Source organism: Nannospalax galili, unplaced genomic scaffold (genome assembly GCF_000622305.1).
Source record: "Nannospalax galili isolate Female #2095 unplaced genomic scaffold, S.galili_v1.0 scaffold451, whole genome shotgun sequence".
In the NCBI taxonomy this organism is placed as follows: domain Eukaryota; kingdom Metazoa; phylum Chordata; class Mammalia; order Rodentia; family Spalacidae; genus Nannospalax; species Nannospalax galili.
Window position 1 is genome coordinate 1,677,675 of NW_008331662.1, and position 11,571 is coordinate 1,689,245.

Sequence of the window (11,571 nt, forward strand, 5' to 3'; positions counted from 1 at the left end):
ATATTTTTAAAAACTTTTAAAGGTATATTTATATTTAAAATAGTATTTTATTAATAAATAGGATACTTTTTAAAATCACGCTTTCCTATTGGAAACAATATCATAACCAGATGCAATAAAGCAGGGGTGGGAGGGAGAACAGGAATTTATTCAAGTAGATACAGAACCACAAGAAGGTCTTTCTCTCCACCAGATAAGAAGTACTGTGCTATGATATTACCTTCCTGTGCTTGTCCTCAGTAGAAACAGAAGTCTCACACTCTCAGGTGAGATGGCACCTCTGCCACAAGCAATGAAGTACATGGCTGTTAACTAATGACTAAATCAAGGGTACTGTAAGGATTAATTAGGTAAGGTATTAATTGATTCGGTGAGGATGAGTTTTAATATGACCAAGCCATATAGGTTTCAATGCAAATGGGTAGAGAATTAGTCCATCTAAGGTTCCACACCATATACTAGGAGTTCACTAAAAATAAAGAAAATAACTAGAGGTGAGGAGGGAAAATTAGTAACCAAAGCTTTAAAAAATACTGTAGGATTAAAAGGATAGAAACTTGAAGTATAAAATTTGAAAACTAACAAGATTAACATCTACTTGATGAAAGATATGAAATTCAGCAAAGTAATGGGAATATAAGAGAGCCATGAAAGTGGCATAGTTAGACATCAGCACCCTCAAAAATCCCATGTATAAGTTTTGAATTAGGAAATACATGCATACGGTCATTTCTTGACTATGCTCAAATAAAAACATAGAAAATTATAAGGGTAATCTAAATATTTTCTTGTGTGTGCATGTGCACACGCTCGTGCACATGTGCGTGTATGAGTGCTTTGCCTACACATATGTAAGTGCACCCATGTTTGTGCACTGCTGTTGGAGGTCAGAAGAGGGAGTCAGAGTCCCCTGGACCTGGAGTTAAGGACAGTTGTTAGCCACCATGTGGGTGCTGGGAATCAAACCTGGGTCCTCTGCAAGAGCAGTCAGTGCTCTTAACCATCTTCCAGCCCCTACAATGGTAACCTAAATTATGATACATGCTAAACTAAGTATAAAGTCACCAACTTTTAAGTCTGTTGCCTCAATCAAAAGAATTTATTGTCTAATTTAAGGCAGTCTTGGTGGAAGCACTACAGTTTCAAATAGTCTCCAGATGTTTGTGGGCAAAGATTTAATTTGATATAATAATTTAACAGAGTACTGGAAAAAAACACTGAGCAGGGGCTGGAGAGATAGCTCAGTGGTTAAGAGCACTGGCTGATCTTGCAGAGGACCCGGGTTCAATTCCCAGCACCCAAATGGTGACTAACAGAACTGTACATAACTCCAGTTCATGGGAATCCAATGCCCTCTTCTGACCTCCACAGACACTGCACGGCACAGGTACATTTACACACATGCAGGCAATACACTCATACATATAAAATAAAAATAATAAATAAAAAATATTTTTAAAAAAGACAGAAAAAACGTTACACAGATGAACGGAGTCATAATAAGGAGCACTGGGAATGATTTCAGCATACAAGAAGCTGCTGCTCTACCCTGTTTACTCCAGATAAGGAAAGTGAAGTACAGAGGAGGTAAGTGAGACTGAGCAGATTAAGATCTCCAAGCTCTAGTTTAGCTAGGTCTCCCATATTACAACATATTTGGCCAAATCATAATTTAATTGCATATCATTTCATTTGTAAAATGGCAGGATTAGGCTCTATGATCTCCAAGTTATCTTAAGCTAATTGACTTTCTAAAGAAATATAGTTAAGAAACAGAGCCTTAACTTCCCTCTTCCAAACTAAAGTTCTGCATGACGAATTGCTTACAAGCAAGATTATTTTATAGACATCTTAGAGATAAAATTTACTAAGCTGTCAGGAAATATCCCAAAGAAAGAATGATCTCTAGCTAAAAACCAAAAATACTTATTAGCTAACTGGCTTTATTGTGCTACATTTAAAAAATAATTTGGGGGCTGGAGAGTTGGCTCAGTGGTTAAGAGTACTGGCTGCTCTTGCAGAGGACCTGGGTTTGAGTCCTAGCACTCACATGGCAGCTAACAATAATAATAGAAAATAATTTCACCTTTAATCTTATAATTTAAATAAAAGACCTATGTACTAAGGCCCAAATACTCAGAAATCCAATATTTGGCACAGCAGAAAAGTATATTATTGTATTTGTGATTACAAACTGGGTAAAAATCACAAGTAACAGTGTAACCTTAGTTTGTTAATCCAATTACTACTATTCTGTATGCACACTCCGTTCTTGGATCCACTCATATATGCATTCCTTCACTCAGTGTGATGGCTAATCCTCAGTGTCAACTTGACTGGATCTGGGATTAACTGAAATGAAAGAGATCTTCTTGATTGGATCATCTGAAGCTGGAAGACACACCCTAAATGTGGGCGTTACCTTCTGATGGCAGCCAGTATAAAAGACCAAGGCAGAGGAGAATGCCAGGCTTCTTGCTGCTTGCCTTCTCTCTCGCTGGTGAGTTCATCTTGCTGCTGTAGACTGAAGACTAGCTGATCTTTTGGAATTTGTCAGACCTTTAGCGCCAGATTGGGACTACTGAGACATCCAGCCTTGTGGACTGAGTGACTACGGATTCTCAGCCTCTCCAGTGTGGTGCAGCCATTGTTGGACTACTCAGACTCTATCTGTGAGCTAAGCTGATAAATCTCTATACCACAGGTTCTGTTTCTTTGGAGAACCCTGACTAATACAACTCAGGTTTGTTCTTTACTATATATCTCCTAGAATTCCACTTCTACTCAATCAACATTCATCAGGTGTGTTTTAAAAGTGCCTATTATTTTTATATGCATCATTCTTATTTGTGCTAACTTGAAAGATACTGATAAAAAACATTTTCTATTGTCTACTTTGCGTCAATGGAATATACTGTCAACAAATGATTTTTTAATTAAAATTTTTTCTTTCTTTCCTTCCCTTCCTTCCCTTCCTTCCTTCCTTCCTTCCTTCCTTCCTTCCTATTCCCTTTCCTTCTCTTTCCCTTCCCCTTCTTTCTTTCCCTTCCCCACCTTTCCCCCTTCCCTTCTATCCCCTCCCTCCCCTTTCCCCTTCCCCTTTCCTTGCTCAATCTAGGCAAGCATTCTACCGCTGAGTTATATCACCACCCCTCACAATTGATTTTAGCTAAAGCCTGAAAGTTCTTGGAAATTAATTTCACACTCTGAGTCCTTTTTTGTCATTTATGTCATTTTTTATATTAAACAAACTTAAAATATATTTTAAAATTAAAAGAAGCTGGACATAGTGGTTCATACCAGCAATGTCAGCACTCGGGAGGCTGTGGCAGAAAAATTGTGCATTTGAGGTCAGCTTGGGCTATATAGAAAAGAAAAAGGGAAAAAGAAAAACAAAACTTCATAAATATGAATCATGAACCAGTATGTAGTATTTTAGGACCTTTAAAAATTTATTACCCATTTATGGGGCTGGAGAGATGGCTCAGTAGTTAAGAACACTGGTTGTCCTCACAGAAGACCCGGGTTCGAATCCGAGCACCCACACGGCAGTTAACAACTGTCCGTAACTCCAGTTCCAGGGGATCCGACAGCCTCTTCTGACCTCCATGGGCATTGCACAACACGGGTGCATTTATCTACACACAGGCAATACACGCATACACATAAAATAAAAAATAATAAATAAAATTTTTAAAATTTATTACCAATTTACTTTCATTTCTCTTGTTTTAATTCTCCCTTCCATTGGAAATCTGTAAATAAAAACACACAGCAAACTTTTAGTATTTAAGTAAATAAAGCTTCTAAAAGTATTTAAAGTATATGTAATTTCTGTACCTGATAGTTATCCGATTTGGATCTTTGTTCAAAGTATTCAATGTTCTCTTTTCATTTACCCTTAACTGTACATCTAGAAATTCATTGCAGCTGGATAGCATTGAAATCTATAAAATTGAAGCATTTGTCAGTTTAACAAAGTATATTCTGAACTTTTTTTCATTCTCTTTCTCTGAATTTACTTTTTTTTTCATGCTGTCCAGGGATACCATAGCTTTATTAATTAGCGTGGTAGAATTTAAAACCTGCTTTGTACATTTTACTTCTTTAAGGATTCTTATACTAACAAATACTTAAAACAGCTGTTATATGCCAAACACTGTGACATATAATGGGATCATGCATTAGGATGATATCATTAAGATTATAAAGATGAACAAGATAAAATATATTATTTTAGTGCAGTGATAGGCTCTTGTTATTAACTGCTGCTGTTACTTCTGCTATTCACCTGTCTACAGTTTATACATCAGCATCCCAATTATTTAGTAATGGAAAGAATGCTTTAGACATTAAGATTTTTGGATTCTAGAAACTAGTCATGCCAGAAGACTAGGCAAGGAGCTCAGTCGTCTAAATCTCTTGCTGAACTCAGGATCAGATGAGTTAACAGTAATATTGGCTATTTGCTACTCTTAATTTCTTCTTAGTGAATAATAATATTCACATGAAAATACTAACTTTTATATTGTCATCAAATTTTTCTCATATGACTTTTTAACAATAGCCAGAATTTTATTGTGCTGTCTTTTATATACTTTTATATACTATTATAGCAATCGATGGATATTTAAAATTAAAGCAAATGGTTTAGATTTGAGAATAAATATTTTCTTTTACCAATCTCTTACTTCATCATGTCTCCAACAAAGGGAGGAAGGACCTATGACTGCAGCTATTAGGCATTAGCAACATTCCTGTAGTTTGTTTATTACTAGTAGTTGCAAAGTTGTCCCCACTGTTGGCTTTTAAGCATTACCTATTATTAGTTTCATTTCATTCTCCAGAATTAGCTCTTTTCTGTGGGATATCACTAATACTATTCTATTTCCTTTGTTATTATTATACCAAAGCAAGTGATTTAGGGAAGGAATGCAGACACTGGGCACCACAGCAAGTCACCAGGTTATAATTCACTGTCATTCATTCATGGCAGATTTTCTTAACATATCATGCTAAGTGTCTTGGAATCTTTCTCACATATTACATTTGACAAAGACTACTGAGGCAATCCTCATTACCAAGTAAACTGTAAGACAGCCACACCCATTTGAAGTGTGCATACAAATTTTCTTAGCTTTACAAGAAATACAGGAGCTGGAGAGATGGCTCAGCGGTTAAAGACACTGGTTGTTCTTGCAGAAGACCCAGGTTCAGATCCCAGCACCCACATGGCAGCTAACAACTGTCCATAACTCCAGTTCCAGGGGATCTGACACTCTCTTCTGACCTCCGTGGGCATTGTACGACACGGATGCACTTACCTACATGCAGGCAATGCGTGTATACACATAAAATAAAAAATAAATAAAATATTTTTTAAAAAAGAAACACAAATGAAAATAATGATATATTCTGAAGAGTAGTATTCCCTAACTCATGACTAGAGACATAAATATTCTTAAAATGATTTTTTTCCTTTCTGCTCATTCAATTTTAAATTACATGAGATACATCAATCAGTTGTCTCTGCAATATTAATTCTATAATTATCTATTTTCTAGTGAAAACTTACCAAATCTGATAAAGTTTCTTTTCCACTGATTTTACAAAATTTCTTCACTGTCTCAAATGTAATATAATACCAAGCCATCAATCTTCCTGCCTCTGTGAGAAAAGATGGAAAAAATAAGTATTTTCCACATTAGCTGAAACAACTTGCTTTAAAAAAAAAAAAAAGAAAAAAGAGGCCGGGCATGGTCACTCACGCCTTTAATCCCAGCACTCAGGAGGCAGAGGCAGGCTGATCTCTGTGAGTTCAAGGCCAGCCTGGTCTACATAGTGAGTTCCAGGCCAGTTGGGGCAACAGGGAAATCCTGTCTCAAAATCAAAATAAAACAAAAAACCCCATCCACTTAACATGTACTGTGTGCCTACAGTGACACCTGGCACAAACGACAAGCCAAAAATACAGAAAAAAGACACACCTCTGAAACTTAAAGATGTAAAATAGAGGACAAAATTAATTGGATGATAATATTTACATACAAATGTAAGTAGAGAAGAGTTAAAACTAAGAGACTGGTCAGTATGGGATGACCTAATAGGAAAAATGAGTTTTAAGCAAGCTTTCATTTTTTATATTTTTACAGGTGCCTAACAAACACTGCATTTTTGCATACTGAATATTTTAAACTGAAGAAGTGTCAAGACTTTGTAACTTTCTCATAAAGCAAAGTCATAAAGACCTCATGTGAGAGGTGCTTTTCTTGTACTTGGAGGACAAAAGGCAGAGAGAAATCTCTGAATGCACAGGCCTTACTCCCAGGTTGATAGACTTCGCTTATATCCCCTTTGTCAACAAACCTATGATGGGTAGAAGGAAATGTTATTCTTTCCTGCCAAGTAACCACTCAGATAACCAATGCTTGAGTATTTAAGAAGTGGCAAAAAGTTGTTTACACTAGTTATAATAGGTCTAAAATAATTTGAAGATCTAAATACTTCAGATTCTCTGCTGCAAAAATCACAAAAATCTGTAAAAAAAAAATTCTCTGTGTTAAGAGGCTGCATAATTTTCTTCCCCTCCCTCCCTTCCTTCCTTTCCTTCTTTTCTTTTTTTTTGGTCTTTTTGAGACAGGGTCTCCCTGTATCCCCAAATGGCCTGAAACTCACTATGTAGACCAGGCTGGCCTTGAACTCACAGAGATCTGCCTGCTTCTGCTTCCTGAGTACCCTGCAAGGCTGTATAATTTCATAAATAGGATTATGTAAATTTATGCCTTATAGCTAGGAATGATGATACTCTTTTGAAAATGAAAATCACAATTTAGCTTTACCATCAATTAAATTTTAGTAAAACAATTAAAAATAATTTTTAATAACTACATGATTAGAAGAAGTATTTCATTTCATTCAGTAACACACTCCAGAGCAAGAGTACATCTCTTTCACAAGTGGCTGTAAGTTTCTAGGTTCACAGTTGAATTAATACAGTTATACAATATTGAACTCAGTGTAAGCCCTGTAAGGCAATTTTTAAAAAAATATTTATTATTTTTATTTTATATGTATGAGTGTATTGCCTGCATGTAGGTAAGTGCACCTGTGTCGCACAATGCCCACAGAGGACAGAAGAGGCTGTCGGATCCCCTAGAACCGGAGTTATGGACAGTTGTTAGCTGCCATGTGGGTGCTGGGATTTGAATCCGGGTCTTCTTCAAGAACAACCAGTGTTCTTAACTGCTGAGCCATCTCTCCAGCCCTGTAAAACAATTTTTAGTCTTAGGTAAGCAAGTGTTAAATTCAATAATATCATAGGGAAAATACCTGTTGGTTTGAAATTAACATCTTCATCCATCTTAATCAAGTCTAGTGATGATAAAGCTTTCAGATTCTTCAAACACAATTCTGTTTGGTTATAGAAAACACATTTAGGTTTAGTAAAAAGGAAGCAATGAAAAGTAGAATTTGTCACTAAATATATTTAGGTGCTTTGGTATAATCATTCTGGAAGAACTAGAGTCCTTACTTAAAGAGTAAGAAGAAACTCAAAGTATAACATCTAATTAATATGCTAAGTACCATGTAGAGTATTTGAAATGATATACATGTACTGTTTTATTTAATTCTCAAAAATAATAAAATAAGGTATAAAATATTATATATAATTGAGGCTAAGCAACTTGTTCAGGTCCAAGGAATTATTTTTCTATTTGGTCTCCATTATGGCACTTTTTTCTTTAAATTTCTATCAAAGATATTATAGCACAAAGTGATACTGCCTGATACAAGTGTTCAAAGGTCACTTCTAAGGGTTCCAGGTCCTTGTGTCCCAGAACAAAGAATTGGACAGAGATATGTAGATAGGAGCAAGAAAAGTCACAGAAATTATTAAGAAAGAATACACTTCCAAAGGAACAAGCAAGCTGGAGCAGACAAAAGGTCAACAGTTCCATAGCCCTGCTACACAAAGGGTTGGGGCTTCTTGCCTTTTGCGTAGTGGAACCCAGGGCATGCTCTCTCTGTTACAAGTAGTTCTACATACAGCTTCATGAATTGCATGTCTCTTTAACATCTTAAATCTCCTCTCAGAGGTATATTTTAGTATTATAATGGACCACTGATTACTCTCCATACTCTGGAGTGCCTCTGAGCCTGCACTCAGGGGGCATTCTGGCTTTCCTCTTCGCCAACTTAATTTTTTAGATGCTGCTTTTGTAAGGGTTTCTGGACCTCATTCTTTGGCCCGTTCTTTTGCTTCAAAAGTTTAGAGTCAGATAGTTTTAGAAAATTTGTTTTAAAAATCTACCACTCTCTCCCCTCTTCTCTTTGGCACTTTTTTGAAACAACTGCTTAAATGTGTTTTAGCTAATGCTATTAGTATTCACTTCCTTTCTTCCGAAGAGGCTGCCACTTCTACCTAAATGAAACCTCTGACTAGGAAGCAATGCTAATTCATACTCACTCATAGGGTTTAGCAGACTACTTCTAGTTGTAGTCTACTGCTTATAATTCTCAGTCTGCCCCATTCTGCAGCACATAAGTGAGACAGTTTACAGCAGAGTAGTACAGCTTGCCCAATCCTAAACAGGCCACAAAAAAGTCCTAAAAGTATTTCTTAGTATTGCTTAGGCAATTTGACAGTTTGAAACATTTGTTAATTATGACTTTTGAAATATTTTCTAATTTTCTTAGCCACTATTAAGTTAGTTCATTATCCACTACTCAGCCACTTAATCAAGGAAGATTCTTACTGTGCTACATATGCTGAGCACTATTCTAAGCTCTAGGTTTATAAGTCAACACACATATCCTTATCTTAGAACTTGCATTTTAGTAAAGAAAGAAATCATTAAACAAATAAATAATAATATGGGTTCAGGTATTGAAAGCTATTATGAAGCAAACTAAAGCTAAGAAAGGTTCTAAAGAATAGTAGTTTTTTAAAAATTATTTAATAACCACACAATCAGAAGAAGCATTTCATTACAGCAGCATTGACATATTCAATAAAAATTTCCAGAGCTAAGATGCATCTCCTTCAAAATTGGCTGTAAATTTTTAGGTTTACAGTTGAATTAATACACTTATAAAATACTGTACTCAGTATAAACCCTATAAGACATAAAATTAAATGAGGTTTTAAACTTAAAAAAAGATCTCCATTTCACTATTAAAATAGTTTCATGCAGAAAAATTCATTTTCAATACAATTAACACTAAGAGGCACATGCATTTCTAATCTCTACATATCTGATTATTACTAGTCACAGTCGGTTACTTTCTAAGCTCCTTGGCATCTGAGCATGGATATAAAGTCATCAGGTAGATTTCCACGTAATGTTTTTCACATCCACCAATTATTAAGGAGCAAATTTTTATGCTTTGAAGAATTATTTTTTTAACTTTTTAAAATATATTTATTTTTACACCCACTTCCGAGATAGCACCCATCCATAGCCTCCCGCCTCCAACTAGAGCCCTTATACTCTGATATCCCTTCTACTGTCTGCTGTGTTGTCGGCACCCCCAGCAATTCCCCACTACTTGCCCTTCTGGTGAATCTAGTCAGGATATCTAGAGGGCTTTGTTTTAGGAGGGTCACCTGTTCCTCATCTAGTGGTAATCAGTTGTCAATATTCCTTAGATAAGATTGGGGTCTGCTGTTCATTTTCCCAGTTCTATGCTGGGTTACTATCTGGGAGTCCCTTGGGCCACCCTGGCTAACAACTCTAGCTATATGTATGAACTCTTATGAAATTATATTGGCCCCTTTAATCTTTGGTTACACTTTCCTCTTGGGTGTTTAAGGCCATACATTTGGACCAGATAAACCAATTTATTTTTACTCTTAAGGTCGTTTGAGGATCTGTTCCTCAGGGGTCACATGGGCTTGGGAGGAGCCCCTGTCCTTTTACCAGTTCTGCCTATAGGAAGATAAGTCAAAGGTCCTGCTCAACCATGGTTGGCTATGCTTGGAAGCACGGAGGGAATTATTCCTCTGTGTTGACCCCCCTCTTTATAGACTGGACACTGGTTCAAGTCCATCTGGTGGGGTCTCCTCGGCCTTCTTGATCAAGAGGACAGGTGACCCACGACCATTATAGGACATTTTGAGAGATGCTCAAAGTCCCCTGAACTAGTCGACCTAGGAGGGCTAGGAGCCCTCTGACCAAATTATTATAGGCCTCAAAGTATGTCTGTTAAACACTCAAGAAGGTTAGTTCCACCAGTCTGGTATTTTTAATTACTGTTATGTACATAAATCTTGGGCAAAGACCTATTGTTCTTGGATAAACCTTACCTAGACATACATTTCTTGATCTGCTATGTATTTGTCAGTGGGTTGTTGGAGTAATATGGTTCCCTCTGATTTTCAAATCTACCTGGGCATTACTTATCTTTCACATTGTCTCACTCCTCCATTATGGTTTTCCCACTTAAAGTGCCACCATTTCCCCCCTTTCTCGCTTACTAATACCCTTCTCCTATGGTCCTACCTCTCTGGAGCTCCTTTTTTCCCTTTATCCCCTAGGTTCCTTGTATACCTTTCCCTCCCCCCTCCCTTAAACTAATCCAATTTTTATCCATATATCCCTTATTAAGGCCTGTTTCCTACTGTTCTTCTCTTTCAGGTTATTTCTTTTCCTTTACCTCCCTGTTTCCTTTCCATTATCCAGGTTCCTGTAGTTATGTCTGGTTGCATACTTACTTATCAGAGTCTGATTCGAGGATCCACATATGAGGGAGAACATATGTTCATTTTTTTTCTGAGTCTGTATTATTTCACTTAGTATAAGAGTTTCTAGTTACATCCATTTACCAGTTTCATGATTTCATCTTTCTTTACTGCTGAGTAAAACTCCATCATATAAATGAACCACATTTTCATTATCCACTCATCAATTGAGGGACACTGAGCTTGCTTCCATCTCTTAGCTATTGTGAAAAGAGCAGCAACAAACATGGATGTACAAGTGTCTCTGCAATAGGACGAGTCCTTTGGGTATATGCCAAGGACTGGTATAACCGGGTCATATAGTGGGTTCATTTTTAGTTTTTTAAGAGTTCTCCACACTCCACACTGCTTTCCATAGGGGTTGAACCAGTTTGCAGCTCCACCAGCAGTGGATGAGTGTTCCCCTTTCCCCACATCCACTCCAACATTTGGTATCATTTGTTTTCTTGATCTTAGCCAGTCTAACTGGGGTAAGGTGAAATCTTAAAGTGGTTTTAATTTGCATTTCCCTAATTATTAGTGATGTTGAACATCTTTTAAGGTGTTTCATAGCCATCTTTACTTCTTCTTTTGAGAATTTTCTGTTCAGCTCCTTAGACCATCTTTTAATTGGGTTGCTTCCTATCTTGGTTCTTTGTTTTTTGAGTTCGTTGTGTCTTCTGGTTATTAAACCTCTATCAGATGTGTCGCTGGTGAAGATTTTCTCCCATTCTGTGGGTTTTCTGTTTTTTTCCTTGGTTATCTCCTTTGATGTACAGAAGCTTTTTAGTTTAATGAGGTCCCACTTGTTAATTCTTGCCCTTGTTTCCTGGGCTATTGGTGTCCAGTTT

The 11,571-nt window shown here is 36.7% G+C and overlaps 1 protein-coding gene across 1 annotated transcript in view; it reads right to left on the reverse strand.

The window, feature by feature from the left end:
- Hfm1 (helicase for meiosis 1) overlaps positions 1-11,571 on the reverse strand; it is a 128,759-nt gene that overhangs the window by 55,212 nt on the left and 61,976 nt on the right. The window contains exons 15-18 of the mRNA XM_008826844.1: positions 7,330-7,410; positions 5,576-5,667; positions 3,841-3,947; positions 3,708-3,755 (exon numbers count right to left, since the gene is read on the reverse strand). Coding sequence (XP_008825066.1) covers positions 3,708-3,755; positions 3,841-3,947; positions 5,576-5,667; positions 7,330-7,410 — 328 coding nt within the window. The remainder of the gene's footprint in view (positions 1-3,707; positions 3,756-3,840; positions 3,948-5,575; positions 5,668-7,329; positions 7,411-11,571) is intronic.